The sequence below is a fragment of the Rhinopithecus roxellana genome, chromosome 6, assembly GCF_007565055.1.
Source record: "Rhinopithecus roxellana isolate Shanxi Qingling chromosome 6, ASM756505v1, whole genome shotgun sequence".
NCBI lineage: Eukaryota > Metazoa > Chordata > Mammalia > Primates > Cercopithecidae > Rhinopithecus > Rhinopithecus roxellana.
The window spans coordinates 35,315,303-35,335,804 of NC_044554.1; the positions used below are offsets into that span (position 1 = coordinate 35,315,303).

Consider the following 20,502-nt stretch of genomic DNA (forward strand, 5'->3'; position numbering starts at 1 on the left):
GAAGTTCTAATACCTCAGTGTCTGAATCTCAGCTTTGCAGGTTTAGTTGCTCTCATCTTGTCAGTAGACTCGTGTAGAAATCCTGAAGCTGATGTATTCACTTAGAGCACAGTAGCCCACCTCTTCACTGATTTTACTCTTAAAAAAAAAATAATTGCATGAAATCTGTAAAGAAGGCCAGGTGCAATGGCTCATGCCTATAATCCCAGCACTTTGGGAGGCCAAGGCAGGAGGATTGCTTGAGCCCAGGAGTTCAAGACCAATCTGAGCAACATAGTAAGCCCCCCCCATTAAATTAAAAACTCAAAAATAAAAGAGAAAAAAATGTATAAACAGAACTCTATGAGAACTAAAACACATTTTTCATTAAATTTTGCATACATATTTAAAGTACTACAATTAAAAATGAATTTAAAAAAATTTTTAGAGTCACCAAATTAAATACAGACTATCCAAAATGTTGCTTGAATAAAATAAATAAATGTTACAAATCTAGAATATTCTGGTTGGCCTAGCCAGTGACTTCTTTCTCTCATTAGGCAGGTGATCATGGAAAGCAATATTATAATCACAGAGTTGTTTGGTAAGCCTCGAAACAGAGCAAGAAGAGATAGTTGAATGATGTTAATGATAGTTGTTTACGGAGTTAGAGACTCATCTGCCAATTAGTATGGTGGTAGCTGTATCTTTAGTAAAGGTTTGTACTTGCTAAGATGACCATAGCTTTCCCATCAGTAGAGCTCTGCCAGCCATAGAGAGTACAGCACGAATACTGCAAATTTATTGTCTACCTGACCCCTATTTTTTAGTGTTATCTTACAGCTGCATCCTGCTATACCATTGCCATAGCTTTACCTAACAAAAGTGACAGAACCAACTCTGGAATCTCAAGCTAGAGAGGCCACTCTACTCCTTAACCCCACCTTATCCAGTATTCCATCTCATTTTGGATTTATGGGCATCTTGAGGACTTCTAGGGCTGGGTTACCCACAGACAGTAAACAGATGGTGCTGAGCAAAACCTTATAGCATGGATGTGCATCACTCCTGTTGAGCAGGCAGTGAACAAGTGGAGTTCTAGATGCAGACAGTAAAGTCCTCTTGGGCTCCGGTAACCAGAAGGTCCCACTAGAGTTGAAGCCAGGCAGTTCCCCTACCCTACCTTTAGAGATAATAATGATTCTTCACTAGCACTACTGACTTGGCCTTCCAGACTTTATTTGTAGGAAATTAGCAGCAATTTCCTGCAATTTATAAATAAGACGCCTTATAAGGAAAAAAAAAAAAAAAACATGATTTCCCATTCTTTTTTTTATATATGTATTGCTTAGAGGGTTGAAATTACCATGAACTTAAATCCAGAATATTTAAGACATGGTATTGGGTAAACACAGCAGGGCTCCCTTTGCAATTTCCATTGGAGAATTTGTGCTCTAAGAATGAGCAGAGCAGAATTAACACTGAGTCTTTCTGCCACCCCTCCAACAAGTCTCCATACCCAGTGAGGTCAGATCTGTCCATTTTGTTCTCCCAACTTTCCCCTAAGAACTCAAAATAACAATATTAGCAAAGTTAACACATCTATAGCACTCACTGTATGCTGTCCACTGTTCTAACAGCTTTATACAGAACTGTACCTCTAATAAAGAATGCATGTGTCTTTTGCAGTTGTGAAGATGACCTCTCCGAGGACAGAGAGGAGCTTCTGCATGGGATTTCAGAGCTGGACATCAGCAACTCGGATTGCTTCCCATCCCAGCTGCTAGTGCATGGGGCTTTAGCCTTTCCCTTAGGGTTAGATTCCTACCATGGCTGTGTTATAGCGGCTGCCCGCTATGGCCGGGGCCGGGTGGTTGTGACTGGCCATAAGGTATTATTCACTGTTGGTAAACTGGGCCCCTTTCTGCTCAATGCTGTCCGCTGGCTGGATGGGGGCCGCAGAGGCAAGATCGTGGTGCAGACAGAGCTGAGAACCCTGAGTGGCCTCCTCGCAGTGGGGGGCATAGACACCAGCATCGAGCCCAATCTGACCAGTGATGCAAGTGTCTATTGCTTTGAACCTGTGAGCGAAGTGGGAGTCAAAGAACTGCAGGAGTTTGTAGCAGAGGGTGGTGGGCTATTTGTTGGAGCCCAAGCCTGGTGGTGGGCCTTCAAGAACCCCGGAGTGTCCCCTTTGGCTCGATTCCCAGGAAACCTCCTCCTCAACCCCTTTGGCATCAGCATTACAAGCCAAAGCCTCAATCCAGGGCCCTTTCGTACTCCTAAAGCAGGGATAAGGACCTATCACTTTCGCTCCACCTTGGCCGAGTTCCAGGTTATAATGGGCAGGAAGAGAGGAAATGTGGAAAAGGGCTGGTTGGCAAAGCTGGGACCAGATGGTGCAGCTTTCCTGCAGATTCCCGCAGAAGAGATCCCTGCCTACATGTCTGTGCATCGACTCCTGAGGAAGCTGCTAAGTCGATACCGGCTCCCAGTAGCAACCCGAGAGAACCCTGTTATCAATGACTGCTGCAGGGGTGCTATGCTTTCCCTGGCCACAGGGCTGGCCCACTCCGGAAGTGACCTCTCTCTGTTAGTCCCAGAAATTGAAGATATGTACAGCAGCCCCTATCTGCGCCCCTCAGAATCTCCTGTCACTGTCGAGGTCAACTGCACCAATCCAGGTAAGGAACAGGGGTTGGGAGCTCAGTATTACGGGAATGGAGAAATGGGGACAGGCTGACGTCAGCAGTCCATTTCAGGGACCCGATCATGTCCAGAGGGCGGTCTCCGTTTTTTACCATGGACTTTGAAGAAGATAAGGGTTGGGATTTTAAGTACTGTTTGGAAGAGAAGAGACGGGGCAGCATGAAGGGGAAGATACGTGCTTATGAGGGGTCTCTGGTGAAGCTGGGTGGAGATGGCATCATGGAGGAGGGATAAAGTCTGCCTATGCCTCCTGCTTTTGGCAGGCACCAGATATTGCTGGATGAGTACTGGGCTCTACATACCTGGAAGGCAAATTATAGAAGTCTCACTGCCTGAAGCTGCTGCCTCTGCCGACCTGAAGGTAAGGCCATGCCCCACCTCACCATGTAACATGGAAGCCAAAGGCTCTTCCTAGCACAGTCAGTATCTTATTTGATGCTCACAAAGCCCTGCTGGTAATACAGAGCAGGTGATTTTACCCTTGTTTTAAGGATGAAGTAACTAAGGTGCAGAAACGCTGATGGATTGATTGATTGATTGATTGATTGATTGAAATGCATAGAGCTAATACAAATAAGTGCCCAGGACTCAAACCTAACTAATTTCTGGCTCTTAAGTTTTGTGCTTTTGACTTACATCCTAGAGTAGGGAATAAGAGATATCAAATGGAAGGTAACCTCGCACAGAGTAGGCGTTCAGTAAATCTGAGTTCACTGTTCATCTCTGTATCCATTCCCATGGTAGCACAAGGTCTTGCTGACTTTGGCTTCTTCCCCGTGACACCCAAGACCATTCCTGGATTGCCCAGTTCACCTTCCCTCTGTCAGTTTTATGTAGAGATACACCCATTTGCAAAATGAGTTTGCTGTCCTTCCCTATCCCCCTTGAGGGTCACTGTGATGGTTTTCGTCTATTCTGTGCCTGTGCCTATCCTGGAACTTGGTTAGCATAAACCCAGGGAAAAGAATCCTAGGACTCTACCAAGTACCTGCCCAGGAAGAGAGCTTGGAGAAAGGGGAGAAACTGAATCAACCCTCCACGATCTTAGCCAGATTACACTGCCTCCCACTGGGCCCTCTCTCTGATCAGCAAAAGGCAGGGTTCCCTCTGCCCCATTCCAAATGCCGGAATCACCACCATGAGATAGACGACCGAGTGTTCTATTTGTTAGCAACACCAGGGGACTGGGCATGGGAGTCAGCCCTCCTCAGAATTGGCCTTATAGGTTACACCTGGCACTCCTTACATTAATGTCTATCTAACAAGACCCATCATGGAGCTGTTTGAATGCCTTGGGAAAATATTTATACATTCTTTAGTCCATATGCCCCAAGGAATGCTATAGTTTCGCGGGGGTATCACACATGGTTCATCAGTGGTGGGACGGCTGCGCTCACGTGGGGTCATGGCTGAATGACCCATTCTGAGTCCCTTGCTGGGCTCTCTTCTTCCACCCATTCGTGTCCCATGGTGACTCTGGGGGGGGGAATCTCTCTGCTCCAGATACAGATTGGCTGCCACACAGATGACCTGACCAGGGCCAGCAAGCTTTTCCGAGGCCCACTCGTAATTAACCGGTGCTGCTTGGACAAACCCACAAAATCGATCACGTGCCTCTGGGGTGGACTCCTCTATATAATCGTTCCTCAGAACAGCAAACTGGGTTCTGTGCCCGTCACCGTGAAGGGGGCTGTGCATGCTCCATACTACAAGCTGGGTGAGTGGAAGCTCTGGGTGCTCCCGAGGGAAGGGGAAGAACTGGGATGACTCCAGAGAGTGTGGGAGTCCAGGAGGTGACTAAAGCCTGTTTGATGCACAAAGAGAGAGACACGGACTAATAGAGGAAGGAGGGTCAGCTTCCTTAGATTCGGCTTTGGGGTTATACAGATAAAGACCAAACCACATCCTTGGGGACTTCATAGAAAAAGCATAGAGAAAAGGGATATGGCCTCAGCAAACTAATGCAGGAACAGAAAACCAAACACGACGTGTTCTTACTTATAAGTGGGAGCTGAACAATGAGAACACGTGGACACAGGGAGGGTAACAACACACATTGCGACCTGTCAGTGGGGTTACCGGGTAGCAGGGCAGATGGAGGGAAAGCATCAGGATAAATAGCTAATGCATGCTGGGCTTAATACCTAGGTGATGGGTTGATAGGTGCAGCAAACCACCATCATACACTTTTACCTATGGAACAAACCTGCATGTCCTGCACACGTATCCCGGAACTTTAAATTAATTTTTTTTAAAAAGAGGAGGGGTGTGGCAGTTCATGATTTTGGTGTTCTCTTTCTGGAGTCCAAGCTGTATGTTGTAATTTGTGGGATTTGGCAAAGGATTTCAAGCTCTATGATCTCTCTTCCTAGGGGAGACCACCCTGGAGGAGTGGAAGAGGCGTATCCAGGAGAATCCAGGGCCCTGGGGAGAGCTGGCCACGGACAACATCATTCTGACTGTGCCGACCGCAAATCTTCGTACTCTGGAGAACCCTGAGCCCCTGCTCCGCCTCTGGGACGAGGTGATGCAGGCTGTGGCGCGACTGGGAGCTGAGCCCTTCCCTTTGCGCCTGCCTCAGAGGATTGTTGCCGACGTGCAGATCTCAGTGGGTGGGTGCTCCAAGCAAACCCTCTGTGCATGCTGCCTCCGAGCGCCTTCCTGTGCTTCATCAGCCATGCAGTAGGCAGCCATTAGGGGAAACATATTTTGCTAGCAAGACATATAGATGTATCCTTGCTATTTAAATGGGAAGGATATATATATATATATATATATATATATATATATATAAAATAGTTTATGTCAGCATGTCAAGGACATCAAGAAATGCCACCTGAGCTTTCACAGGCATTCATCAGGGACTTCAAGCTGGTAAAAATGGCAGAGGGCCTTGACCTAGGTCAGAATTGTTTGGTTGGAACAGGGATATTTTATAACTTTATGAACACACTGAATAAAGTGATCTTTGCCTATGGTCAAGGAACATGGAAAATGAGGGAAATATACAGACATTAAAGAAACATGGGAATTTCTCTGGACCCTCATTTTCTTCTCTTATACAGATGTTCACTGTAAACTTGTGTTGATGTGGCAACGCCATATCTGAACAGTGAGAGAGGAGCTACCTTAAAGAGCTCTGAATTTTGAGAAAAGGTTATAGTGACACAGATTCACATGGATAAGGCATCCTCATCAAAATAGAAAAATTGAATGGTAGCATTAACGGCTCCTTATCTATAAGCTGCATCTCCTTCCATAGTCACACTATTTTGCGTCAGAGTGAAGATGAAGGAATTCTTACAGAATGAGAAGAGGAGAAGGAACACCTAGCAGGGTCTTGGTTTGGGTTGCTTTTCTGAGCATTCTGGTGTGCTGGAATTTGGCTGGGGTTACTGTTTTCAAACAGACACAATACCTAGAAGAATGTTACTAGTTAAATGGGGAGGACCCTAACTCTGTCTTCCCTCCTGCATTTTCCAGGCTGGATGCATGCAGGGTACCCCATCATGTGCCATCTGGAGTCAGTGCAGGAGCTCATCAATGAGAAGCTCATCAGAACCAAGGGGCTGTGGGGCCCCGTCCACGAGCTGGGCCGCAACCAGCAGCGGCAGGAGTGGGAGTTCCCACCACACACCACCGAGGCCACCTGCAACCTGTGGTGTGTGTATGTGCATGAGACGATCTTGGGCATTCCTCGAAGCCGTGCCAATATTGCTCTGTGGCCCCCAGTTCGGGAGAAAAGAGTCAGAATCTACCTGAGCAAGGGTCCCAATGTGAAAAACTGGAATGCATGGACCGCACTGGAAACGTATTTACAGGTACTGGGCAAGAACGGCAGGTGACGGGGGACCCCTACTGCGGGGACCATCTGGGGAACTGTCATATAATGTTCTAGTGGCCCAGAAGACCTCCCATGGCCCCTGTCTCCCACACCAGGATATGGGGGCCCTGACAAAGTCCAGCTGTGACAGTCATATTGATGATGTCTCTCCGTGCATCGCTTTGCATGACCCTCAAGTGGATTTAATTGCCTGAGCCTCACCTTCCACCCCATAGAGCTACATGATAGTAAATAGAAAGCACTGAGAAAGGTTAAAAATGGTAGAGGCAAATAAAGTACTATACATGTACTCACTGTCTCTGGCTTTAAAGCCAGACATACCTGAGACTGAAGCCAAACTCTTCTACATAATAGCTATCTAAAACCAGTCTCCCCTTCCCCCATACACATAATCCATAGGCTATGACTTATGTTTTTTTCCTTAAATGAATGTTCCATCTTCTCATTATGCCTTGGCCATGCCTCAGAGTCCCTGTTATGTAGGCAGTCCAAGAGTCCTCACTGACCTGGACAAGGAGGTGGCCTTGCCTTTGACCAGTTGTTTAATGCCCAGTTCCCTCCCTGCAATGCCTGGATCAGTTCCTGGCATGAAACTGGAGAGTTTCATAACCTTGAATTTCAGAACTCAGTCTCAGGCCAAGCATGCTCTATTCTGGTTCTTCCACCTGCTGGAGGCTGTCCTATTCATTCCCACTGCCATGAGGATTATGGGAAACAGCCAGGGAGGCTCCACTTCAACCTTGTTATGGCTGCTTTGCCCCAGAAACACCAAGTTTCTCATTGGTGAAATAAATGTGAAGTTGGTCTGGAGAACTGCTCAAGTGCTTCATAATTCAAGCTCTGTAACTCAACAGCCTCAGGATGGCTACCTTTTTCAAAAATTACAACTTACTCTTAATTCTAGTTACCCAGAAAATCTGTAGTCTTCTTCTTCTATCCAACTCACTTTTTTCCCCAAAGGCCATTTTAATAGCCTTACACATTGACAAAGATCTATGATTAATGAGGATTTCTTTGTGCCAGGATGAGGTGGAAGTTTCCCTATTATTGAAGTTTCACTTTTCAACTCTTGAGAGAGAGGAGGATTTTTCCAATTCTGCCAATTTTAAATCCTTGTGTAATATCGTATCTCTATTTGCATGATCTAGTGGGATACATGGATAATGAAAATATTGATATTAAGCATTGCAGTTATTACCATGGCCCTCACTGATTGAGTGTTCACTTGGTGTTGAGCACTGTGCTGGTCCCAAGGCCCTTCCTAAGACTAGAATGTGGGAGAGCAGGGCATGAGGCCAGTAGGCAAAAGGGAGGAGAGCAGGTCGGTGATAGACGTGAAGCTGATGGGTAAGGGGTTAAATACACTAAGTTCACTTATTATAGTGGTTCTTGTTGGACCCTCTTTTATTTCTCAATCTCACCTGTATTTTTCTTTCTCTTTACAGCTACAGGAAGCCTTTGGTTGGGAGCCATTCATCCGTCTCTTCACTGAGTATAGAAACCAGACCAACTTGCCCACAGATAATGTTGACAAAATGAATCTGTGGGTCAAGATGTTCTCCCACCAAGTGCAGAAGAACCTGGCTCCGTTTTTTGAGGCCTGGGCCTGGCCCATCCAGAAGGAAGTGGCTACCAGCCTGGCCTATCTGCCTGAATGGAAGGAAAATATTATGAAATTGTACCTCCTCACACAGATGTAAGGAGTGCCCATCGAGGTGGCAGGTAGAGAGGTTTGGGGAGGTAGGCAGAGGTGGGGATTCACTCCTCTACCTCTGCCTCCCAGGGTCTGGCCTTATCCTCTTAGTTCATTGCCCTATACCTTATTACCGACTTCTGTCTCTAGGAAGTGGGTTCAGAACACAGCCAAAAGTGGAATCAGAATTTCTCAGGTGCAGGGGCTTCTTTTTCTGCATCTTATTCCTCTGCTCTCAGCTGTCACATTCCCTCCTGACCCTGCACTGGCCCAGTTCCGAGAGCTTTGGCACCTGCTTCTATATCAGCCCTGGATTCACCATCATAGGCCATAGCCCAGAGGGGGTAGTTCTCATGTTGGCATCCTGAGGACTCCCTTTGGGCTTTGTTTTTGATCAGTTGTTCCAAAAACTTGACCATAAAACTCAACTGGAACACAAATTTACCATGAGACTCAGACAACTCCCGGATGGGCTCATATATTTTGTGACTTGAGCAGTTTTCAAAGTGCTAGACAAGCATTCTGGTATAGTGTGGGAAGAGCCCAGAACTAGGTAGGGTTAGCTCTTGGAAAAGTCATTTCAACTTGGTACTCTCATTTCCTGTGTGTAAAATGGGGATAAAAATTCCCAGTTCACAGGGTTGTCTGGAGGTTCAGACTGATAAATTCTGAAGAGGCTTGTGAGGTCTGCAGAGCATGTCATCTAAGGGGTTTTTCTATTTTATGCTGGTCCACAGGATAATGAGCTTACTATTTTCCATCCTCTCTCCAGAATTTAGAGGTTAGGATAACTCTTTCTACAAGTAGCTTGCCTGTGTTCAAATCCTGGTTCTTTCACCCACGAATTGTATAACCCTGGCAATTTCCTTAACTTCTCTGTGATTTAGCTTTCTCATCTTTAAAATCTCATAGGATTATTGTGAAGATTACATTTTATAATACCTCTAAAAAGCAATGGAACAGTCCCTGGCAGGTAGTAGGTGTTGAGAAAATGTCTGCTGCCATTATTATTATCGAATTGAATGATTATTCTTTATGAGCTAGACTTGACTTTTAGATTATATTTACAGAGGCGGTTGTAGTTAATCCTAGCCCATGTTGCACTTTATACAGCAACCTCTGAAAGGATTCTGCTATGTTGCCTTATGAATCTAAAGGAAGAGCTCTAAATTCACAATAGGTTTTTTAAAAATAGCTAAAAATTTTAGTTTAACTTAGATTTGTAAAGCTATTTATAAGAACCCCATTGTGAATTTGGAGCTCTGCCTTGGATCTCCTTACCCAGTTCTATCTTATAGTTCCAATTCCTTCTTTGATTAAATCAAGACTAGATGTCTTGAAGAAACGAGATCAATTCCTTAATGACATTTGGCCTTAACAAACAGAGTGTATCTGGTTTCATGACAGTGTTTATATTTCTGTAACGCAGATTCAAGACACAGTCCCTGTCGAGTTACTCACCAGTTTGGCAGACAAAGTCCACACACATAGAGGACTTTACTCTGAAACAAGATGATTGGATAGAGTTCACCCAAACTTACTTCCTTTTAATTTTATTCAGAATCCCCTATTTCTTTATAGTTTTAACTAAAGTTAGCTCCTTTTGATTGATGTCATATACATCCAGCCAGTTTTTCTTTAGCTCACTGTTTATTTTAGTTATTTTAAATATCATTGTATTTGCTTAATTGGTAATTGGGTAGATATGTAGACTGTAAAATTTGACTTGTAGAATTTTTTATTTGGATTTTTTTTTTCCTTGAGACGGAGTATCACTCTTGTCACCCAGGCTGGAGTGCAATGGCATGGTCTTAGCTCACTGCAACCTCCACCTCCCAGGTTCAAGCGATTCTCCTGCCGCAACCTCGCGAGTAGCTGGAATGACAGGCGCCCACCACCACACCCAGCTAATTTTTTTGTATTTTTAGTAGAGATGGGGTTTCACCATGTTGGCCAGGCTGGTCTCAAACTCCTGACCTGGGTGATCCACCCACCTCGGCCTCCCAGTAGATTTATCATGTTATTTGTCAGTCCTAGGATTATTTCTCCTGATTGCATGAATATCCATTGCCTAGCTGCTTTAAACATTAGACATTGGATATTTGTTCAACATTTAAAATAATTGTTATCAATTATTGGGTGCGTACCAGTTATTGTAGTGATTCCTTTATATAGATTGTTTCATTTAATCTTCACAATAATCTCATGACATGGCAACTATTATCACTCCCATTTTATTTTGTGAAACAGAGAACTGAATTTAATGAAGATAAGGTAAATTATCTGAGGCTATATTGCTAATAAGTGGTTGATCTGGGATTTGAATTCAGGCATTCTGATTATAGAATGGGCATTCATAACTACAGTGCTTTGAATGACCCAATCAATGGGTAAATAAAGAAGCCAACCAGCAAACCAAAGGATCATTATGTCCCTACTTGCCGGAGCTTTGGCTGCATATACTTACCCATCATCTATTTTTATCAGAACAAAAAGTCATTTTGCTTATCCCAAATGACAATTCAAAGAATTTAAGGTAGGCTCCTGAAGTGTTTCCCAATAGATAGTGCTGGAGTGAGCCCTTTAGCATCAGCCAGATCTTTTAGGTTCTGGGTTATTCTTTCTAGGGCACCATGAAAGTGTTCTCTAGTTTGTTGGATTTTGAATGATGGACTATTTCAGTGAAGTACCTGACTCCCAAAGATCCCAAACACTGCATGTTCTCAGAGAGGAAATTAGAACCTCCATCTTTGAGAATATGTGTATCCATTCTTGCCCTCTTTAATATATTTTTAGCAGTACATCCCAGGGATATATTTAAAATATAAAGTTATCCATGTTACTTCCGTGTCTAAAAGCCTCCAGTGGAATTTCTAATTTGAGATAATGAACTAAACATAAGTTTACCTTCCCTCCCTCCCCAGGCCCCACTGAAATTGAAGTCAAGAAATGCAAAAAGGAATTGACACATCTCAGCAAAGAAAACTGAAGGGATTTGGTTATAAGTGGAGAAGATCTCAGCACATTTCTGGAAGAGAGAAAGTGGATGAAGCATGATAATGAAAGAATGAAGAACCTTTCAGATAAAATATAAGCTGATCTGAACAACATAACCCCAAAGAGACTTGAGCACCTGAAAAGCTTGTCTACTGAAGAATTACTCCAGTTGTAAAATTGAGCCCTCTCCTACTCTTCCCCAACTCTTATGCACAGAACACAGGCAGTCTTCACTATTGATACCCATTAAAATTGTCTTGTTATTGTTGCTGTCGTTTGTATAAAGGAATTGAACAGACTGCCTGCAGAGAGATAAGAGTTGGTGCTCCAGAAAAAAATTTCTCTTCTAGTGGAAATAAGTGCCCCCAGCCAGTAGCTAATTCTCTACTGACAGCTGAGACCTCCTACTCAAGTGCCTGTTGCCTTCAGGTATAGAAGAGATTTGCTGAAGAAACAGACCTAACCATACAACAGCAGAGGAAACCCATGCCGACTGTTACAGAAGTTAACAGTTATGTTGATTCTTAAATGGGAATAGTGAGTTAGAAATTCCCAGACATGGGTGATGGGGAGGGAAGAGGAATAAGAAAAGTCACCAGGTAGAATTAGGGGCCTTGAAGATATGACAAACTCTGAGGGAAACAAAGACAATGTAGAAAGAATAACTTAATTTTAATTCCATCTTCAGAGAGAGTTGAGGTGTATTTAAGATGAAAAACAGGATACTACAAAGAAACGGAAAACTCAGGAGTTTGAGACCAGCCTAGGCAAGATGGCAACACCCTGTCTCTACAAAATAATTTTTAAAAATTAGCCAGGCATGGTGGCATGTGCCTGTGGTCCTGGCTCCTTGGGAGGCTGAGATGGGAAGATCACTTGAGCCCAGAAGTTCAGGGCTACAGTGAACCATGATGGTGCCATTGCACTCCAGCCTGGGGGACAGAGTGAGACCCTGTCTCTTAAAAAGCAGCAAAAGAAAGAGAAAACTGAGAATAAGAAGATCTCTTTGAAAATAAGACTGCTATAAGTATTTGGTATACAGTCTGGAAAATAAAGTTGAGGGAATCTCTCCAGATAAAGAGCAAAAAGAGATAGAAAATAGAAAGAAAGAAAAGAGACATAGACAATCAATATTTAATGTTAGGAGTTCCTGGAAGAGAGAACAGAGACAATGTAGGTGAAGAAGTAAAAAGAGAAAGAATTGAAGAACAGAGCAAGTTAAGTCTCCAGATTTAGAGGTACCAATAAAATCTACATCTAGACACAATATTGTAAAATTTTGGAATATTAAGAATAGAAGGAAGAGATTAAAGTGGCCAGGGAGAAAACCAATGAGGTCATCACGATTAGCTCAACACAAAAATGGATGAGAAATAGACTGCTGACAGATTTGTCATCAGCAACACTGAATGCCAGAAGTCAATGGGTCAACATCTTCACATAGCTTATGGAAAATTTTTGTACCTAGAATTTCACAGTAAGGCAAACTGTCAAGAAGAGTATCAAAGTGAAGACATTTTCTGACAGGCAAATTTTCAGAAAGTCTCCTTCCTTTGCACCCTTACTGAGAAAGTATCTTGAGGAAGCTCTCCAGCAAAATGAGGATGAAAACCAGGAAAGAAGAAGGAATGGGATCCAAAAAACAGCAGAAAGAAGAAGAAATGGGATCCATAAAACAGTGGACCTTACTTTAGGATGTCTCATTCTAAAGTGACAGTTATCCAAAAGGATGCCTCACTCTAGAGTGACAGCTATGCAGCAGACTAATTTCAGATGAGAACACAGTCTTGGGCTTTCTGGGAAGAATGTGCATTCAGTGCCATAGATGGTATCATTGAGAAGCTGGCATGCTTGAGGAGGTTATTTAGTCAAGAAAAAGACAAATCAACAATATGTCAAAAAATTCAGGTCCAATTATAGAGCAAAATAAAATGAGGCATGATTTTGAGTTACTCATGAAGAATAAGAAGAGTCTCGATAGGTACATTTCCTTTTCTATGGCACAGGCATGATGATATTGGGTGTGTAGGGAAGAAAATATCCTAGCTTATAGTAAGCTCTCAGTAAGAAGTATCTAAATAGCCAAAATAATGTCGATATCATTTATTAGTATTCAGTGTTCAGATCAGCCTATTGACAAAAGTGTGAAAGGCTTCATTTTTTATTCAGAACTGAAGTTGAAAGTAATTAATGCTGACAAAGGGAAAGAAAGCAGAAAGGGATTGAGAATTAGAGGAAGATAGGTGGAATCAAAGGTAGAGATACTTATATATTCAAAGTGGGGATGAAAAGATCTTCAGTTAATGGAACAAGAACTAGAGGATCAGTGTATTGTTCAAAGCTATAAATCAAACCAATAGATGTATTAAAAATGATGTAACTATCAGACATTTGGAGAGAGATGGACAAAGGAAAGTGGAGATAGTGTAAGTTAAATCCTTATCTTTTGTAATGGGGAATTATTAAAGATGGTGTAAAGTCACTAAGTCAGGAAATTATTGCTCAAACATATTATTTAAAGTTAGAAAGTTAGTTACCAGACGATCTAAAATAAATATTGTTAAAAGCATTACTTCTAGAGAATGGGACTAGATGTAAAAAGGGTGGGATGGGAAACTGTGTTTTTCATTTTAAGTCCTTCTGTACTATTTAATTTTTTACCTTGTGCATGTATTACTTTGAAAAAATTTTTAATAAACCCAAATAAAAATCTTCCAGTGACTTCACATTGATTAAGATGCAACCCAGCTAAAGCTTTTAACATGGTTTTCAAGGTCCTCAAGTATCTAGGTCCACTTGATGTGTCCAGACTCATGATATCTCCCCACTAGTCTCTTAAGTATCTTCCAGTTGTTAAAACACATTAAGTATCTTCCAGTTACTAAAACACACTTCACATTCTTTTGTTTGTACAGGTGTTCCACAAAAAAACAAAGCCTACTGCTGATCTCACCATGTCTGCTGAGTAAGCTTACCATCTAGTGGTTTTTTTAATATTTGTTGAATGAAAGAATGTCCAATACAACATTGAATGAAGCTTGCCAACTTTATTCTTTTCCAAGAAGGCCTTTGATGTTTGCCCCTTTTCTGGGAAACATTTCAAGAAGGACCATCCAGGGCCCTAAGCTTTCCTGCACTCCTCTTCATTTGACAGTTTTAGTAAGTTTTAGTCTTACATGAGGCCAGCTGGTGTCAGAGGATTTCTGTCCACCTGTCAGTCTCCCTGGTGTACTCTTTGCTACTTTCCCTGAACATCATAACCTCTTTTCAGCTATTTTTAACCCTGTACTTTGGAGAAACAGCCAACTATCTAATGGAAATCTTTAGGCCACCAAGTTTCTTTCTTTTTTTTTTTTAAGTTTTATTTTACTTTTAATTGACTCATAATAATTGTACATACTTATAGGGTATAGTGTGATGTTTTGATACATGTATACATTTTGTGATGATCAAATCAGGGTATTTAGCATATTTTTCACCTCAAACATTTATCATCCCTTTGTGGTAAGAACATTCAAAATCCTCTCTTCTAGCTATTTTGAAATATACAATATACTATTGTTAACTATAGTCACCCTACTGTGCAATAGAACACCAGAACTTGTTCCTATCTAACTGAACCTCTGTACCTGTTGACCAGTCTATCCCCATCTCCTGTGCCCCACTACCCTCCCAAGCCTCTGGTAACCACTATTCTACTCTGTACTGCTATGAAATCAACTTTTAAAATTATAGAATCTACTTTTGTGTGAGATTGTATAGTAGTCGTCTTTACATGCCTTGCTTATTTCACTTAACATAATGTCCTCTGGGCCCAATCATGTTGCCACAAATGACAAAATTTCTTTTTACAGTTGAATAGTATTCCATTGTGTATATACACCACATTTTCTTTATCCATTCATCCATTGATGGACACTTAGGTTGATTCCATGCAGCTATTGTGAATAATGCTGCAGTAAACATGGGAATGCAGATATCCTTCCACATAACTGATTTTATTTCCTTTGGATATATGCTCAGTAGTGGGGTTCAGGATCATATGATACTTCCATTTTTTAATTTTTTTAAGGAAACTTCATTCCGTTTTCCATCATTGCTGGACTAATTTACAACAGCATATAAGACTTCCTCTTTCTTCACATTTACCCCAACATTTGTCATTTTTTGTCTTTTTGATAATAGCCATTCTAACTGGACTGAGGTGATATGTCATTATGGTTTTAATTTGCATTTTCCTGATGATTAGTGATGCTAAGCATTAGTATGTCTTCTTTAGAGAAATGTCTATTGAGGCATTTTGCCCATTTTTAAATGGAATTATTTATTATTCTGCTATTGAGTTGAGTTTTCTATATAGTCTGGGCATTAACCCCTTGTCAGATGCATAGTTTGCATATGTTTTCTCCCATTCCTTAAGTTACCTTCAATCTGTTTCTTTTGCTGTACATTTGAATTTTAATTTACTGTAGTACCATTTCTCTTTGCTTTTGTTGTATGCTTTTGAGGTCTTACTCAAAAAACCAATGTCATGAATTGTTTCTCCCATGTTTTCTTCTAGTATGCTTACAGTTTCAGCTCTTAAAGTTTTTAATAAATTTTGAACTGATTTTTATATATGGTGAGAGATAGGGGTCTAATTTTATTCTTCTACATGTGGATATTCAGTTCTCCCAGTGCCATCTATTGAAGAGCCTCTCCTTTTCCTAATGCATGTTGCTGACAACTTTTGTTGAAAATCAGTTGACTGTAAATGCATGGATTTATTTCTGTTCTGTATTCTGTTTCAGTTATCTGTGTGTCTATTTTTATACCAGTTCCATGTTGATTTGGTTACTATAGCTTTGTAGTATATTTTAAAGTCATGTAGTGTGATGCATTGAGCTTTACCTTTGCTCAGGATTGCTCTGGCTATTTGGGGTCTTTTGTGGTTCCATAGAAGTTTTAGGATTTTTTCTATTTCTGTGAAGAATAGGGATTGCGTTGAATTCGTAAATTGCTTTGGATAATATGGACATTTCGACAATGTTAATTTTTGCAATTCATTATTATCTTTCCATTTATATGTGAGCTCTTCAATTTCTTTTATCCGTATTTTATAGTTTCCACTCGAGATCTTTCACCTCCTTGGTTTACTATATTCCTGGGTATTTATTGTATAGCTATTGTCAATGGATTGCTTTCTTGATATCTTTTTTTAGGTAGCTTGCTATTGGCATATAGAAACACTACTGATTTTTGCATGTTGATTTTGTATCCTGCAACTTTATTGAATTTATTTATTCTAACAATTTTTTTGTGGAATCTTTAGGATTTTCTATATATAAGATCATGTCATCTGCAAACAAGGACAATTTGACTTCCCCCTTTCCTATTTGGATGCCTTTCATTTCTCTCGCCTAATTGTTCTGGCTAGGACTTCCAGTAATATACTGAACAAAAGTGGTAAATGTGGCATCCTTGTCTTGTTGCATATCATAGAGGAATAGCTTTCAACTTTTCAGTATGATGTTATCTATGAGCTTGTCATTTATGGCCTTTATTGTGTTGAGGTATGTTACTTTCATATCTAATTTGTTGAGAATTTTTATCATGAAGGGATGTTAAATTTTATCAAATGTTTTTTTCTTTGTCTGTTGAAACAATTATGTCATTTTTGTCCTTCATTCTGTTAATGTGATATATCACATTTATTGACTTATATATATTGAACCATCCTTGCATCCCTGGGACAAATCCCACTTGATTGTGGTGAATTATCTTTTCAATATGCTGTTGAATTTGTTTCACTTGATTTCATTAAGGATTTTTGCATCTATGTTGATAAAGGAGATTGGCCTATAGTTTTCTTTTTGTGTTGTATCCTTGTCTAGTTTTGATAATGTTGGCCTCATAGAATGAGTTTGGAAGAATTTCCGCCTCTTCAACTTTTCAAAATAGTTTAAAAAGAAGTGATATTATTCTTTACATGTTTGGTAGAACTTAGCAGTAAAATCATTAGGTCCTGGGCTTTTCTTTGATGGGAGACTTATTGTTGATTCATTCTTGTTACACATTATTGGCCTGTTTAGGTATTTTATTTCTTCATAGTAGTTAAATTTTGGTAGGTTTCATGTGTTCAGGAATTTATGTAGTTCTTTTAGGTTTTCCAATTTATTGGCATATAATTTCTCATAAAAGTCTTTTATGATCCTTTGTATTTACGTGGCATCTCCTTTTCTTAATCTCTGATTATATTTATTTGAGTCTTCTCTGTTTTGTTAGTCTAGCTAAAACATTTATCTTTTCAAAGAACCAACTCTTTGTTCTACTGATTTTTATATTATTTTCAGTCTCTGCTGCACTTACTTCTGCCTGATCTTTATGAGTCTTCTGGTAGTTTTGGGTTCAGCTGGCCCTTGTTTTTCTCATTCCTTGAGGTGCCGCATAAAGTTGTTTATGTAAGATTCTTATACTTTTTTGATATAGGCATCTGTTGCTATAAACTCCCTCTTAGAATAGCTTTTGCTGTATCCCATAGGTTTTGGTATATTATGTTTCCATTTTTATTTGCCTCAAGGAATTTTTAAATCTTCTTTTTAATTTCTTTATTGATGCTCTGGTTGTACAAAAACTTGTTTTTAGTTTTCACATATTTGTGTATGTTCCATAGTTCCTCTTGGTATTCATTTCTAGTTTTTACTACATTGTGATAAGAGAAGATGCTTGATATGATTTTGATTTTTTAAAATTTCTTCAAATATGTTTTGTGGAGTAACATATATTCTATCCTGGAGAAAGTTCCATGTGCTATTGAGCAAAATGTACATTCTGTAGTTATTGGGGGGAATATTTTGTAAATATCTGCTGGGTCTATTTGGTCTAGAGTGTAATTTAAATCTGATAATTCTTTGTTGATTTTCTATCTGGATGATCCATCCATTGCTGAAAGATGGTGCTAAAGTCCTTTTTATTTCAATTTTTCTTTCCCTTTAGTTCACATAATATATGCTTTATGTGTTGCTTTATATATTTATTTTATATATGGGTGCTCTGGTGTTGTGTGCTCATATACTTACAACTGTCCTAACCTTTTGCTGAATTGAGTTATTATATAATGACCTTCTTTTCTCTTTTTAGTTTTTTACTTAGAGTCTATTTTGTCTGATGTAAGTATTACTACACCTGCTCTCTTTTGGTTTCCATTTTCACAGAATTTCATTTTCTATTCCTTCACTTCAGTCTATGTGTGGCCTTACAGGTGAAGTGAGTATCTGATAGGCAGCATGTTGCTGAATCTTTTTTTTTTTTAATCCATTCAGCCACTGTATGTAATTTAATTGGGAATTTATTTCATTTATATTCAAAAGTTATTATTGATAGGTAAGGACTTCTGCCATTTTGTTCATTATTTTCTGGTTCTTTTGTTTATCCTTTGTTCCTTCCTCTCTCATGTTTATCTTTCTGGCTTGATGAGGGTATTTGTTGTGTTAAGCTTTTATTCCTTTCTCTTTCTCATTTGTATGTCTGTTGTAATTTTTTCTTTGTGGTTAGTATTGGGGTTATGTTAAAAACTCTCATACTTAAAATAGACTATTTTAAGCTGATAATGTTAATTTTCATTGCATACCAATACTCTAGACTTTCATTCTGCCCCCAGATTTATAATTTTGTTGCCTTAATATACATCTTTATATATTGTTTATTCCTTAACAACTTATCATAGCTATAATCATTATTACCATTTTCATTTATTGGCATCCCATAGAGCTGCATTTTTTTTTAATTATTTTTTTTAAATGGGGTCTCATTATGTTGCCCAGGTTGGACTCAAACTCCTGGGCTCCAATGAGACTTCCATTTCAGCCTCCTAAATAACTGGGACTACAAGCACATGCCACAGCACCCAACTCTTGTGGTTTTTAACCTTCATACTAGAGATTTGAAAAATTACATATCACCATTGCAGTAATGAAGTATTATGAATTTGATAATGCATTTACTGCCAGCAGTGAGATTTATACTTCATGTTTTTTAATGGTAGAAATTATCATTAAAAGTTTTTTTTTTCCAATAGAAATACTCAAGTATTTCTTGTAAGTCTGGTCTAGTGGTAATGAGTTCCCTCAGTTTTTGCTGATCTGGGAAAGACTATTTCTCCTTCATTTCTGAAGAAAAGATTTGCTAGGTATAGTATTCTAGGCTAGCAGCTTTTTTTTTTTCTTCTAGTATTTTAAATATATCATCCCATTCTCTCCTGGGCTGCAAGGTGGCTGCTGGGAAATCTGCTAATAGTCCAATGGCAATTACCTTTTATGTGTCTTGATGGTTTTCTCATGCTGCTTTTAGTATTTTTTCTTTGACTTTTGGCAGTTTGGTTATATGCCTCAGAGAGGACCTCTTTGGGTTGAATCTCTGGGATCCTTTGAACTTCATGGATCTGGATGTCCATATCTCTCCAAGAATTGGGAAGTTTTCAACTATTACCTTGTTAAATAAGCTTTCTTTGCCTTTCTTCATCTCGTCTTCTTCTTAAGTTGTCAAAATGCAAACATTTGTTCACTTATGGTGTCCCATAAGTGCCATAGCCTTCTTCATTCCTTTTTTTTTTTCCTTTACCTCTGACTGGACTATTTCAAAAGGCCTGTTTTCAAGTTCAAAAATTCTTCTGTTTGATCTATTTTGCTGTTGAATTTGCTCTCAATTGCATTTTTAATTTCATTCATTGAATTTTTTGGCCCCAAGATTTCTGTTTGGTTCTTTCTTATGATATCTCTCTCTTTGTTGAATTTCTCATTCAGATCATGAATTGTTTCTCCGGATTGTTGAATGATCTGTTTGTGTTCTTTCATGCCTCACCAAGTTTCCTCAAGCTCACTGTCTTGAATTCCTTTTCAGGCAATTCATAAATTTTTATTTTTGGTTGATGTCAGTTACTAGAGAATTATTGTGATTCTTTGGTGGTGTCATGTTTCCTTGCTTTTTTATGTTTCTTGTATCCCTGCACTGGCATCTGTGCATCTAATGGAACAATCACCTTTTCTAACTTTGTAGAGTAGCTTTCATCGGAAAAGACTTAACACCTGCCGATGTGTCCTAGCATGTTGGTTGGGTAGGGTACATTTGTTTTTGTTCTGGGTGGATGCAGTAGTGTAGTCTCCATGCAGCTTCTTTAGCTGTAGTTAATGTCAGTATTGCCTGCAAGTACCTCAGTGTCTTGGCTGCAGAAGTTTGTGTGACTGGTATGCCTACTCAGATGCTTGTCCCCTGAAGGCTGGGCACTGGGCTGTTCTGTTTTCTG

At 40.0% G+C, this 20,502-nt stretch overlaps 1 protein-coding gene across 10 annotated transcripts in view; it reads left to right on the plus strand.

Annotated features, from left to right (window-relative positions):
- TCAF1 (TRPM8 channel associated factor 1) overlaps positions 1 to 13,952 on the plus strand; it is a 52,338-nt gene extending 38,386 nt beyond the window's left edge. For 7 of the 10 annotated variants that reach the window (XM_030932762.1, XM_030932759.1, XM_030932757.1 and 4 more), the window contains 7 exons: positions 1,669 to 2,663; positions 2,952 to 3,049; positions 4,192 to 4,405; positions 5,061 to 5,300; positions 6,172 to 6,509; positions 7,978 to 8,228; positions 11,150 to 12,104. In XM_030932762.1, the coding sequence (XP_030788622.1) occupies positions 1,669 to 2,663; positions 2,952 to 3,049; positions 4,192 to 4,405; positions 5,061 to 5,300; positions 6,172 to 6,509; positions 7,978 to 8,228; positions 11,150 to 11,159 (2,146 nt within the window). In that variant the 3' untranslated portion in view covers positions 11,160 to 12,104. Of the gene's footprint in view, positions 1 to 1,668; positions 2,664 to 2,951; positions 3,050 to 4,191; positions 4,406 to 5,060; positions 5,301 to 6,171; positions 6,510 to 7,977; positions 8,255 to 11,149 lie in introns of all 10 variants that reach the window. The other 3 variants (XM_010379415.2, XM_030932763.1, XM_010379413.2) reach the window with 2 other exon arrangements.
- The last annotated feature ends 6,550 nt before the right edge of the window (positions 13,953 to 20,502 follow it).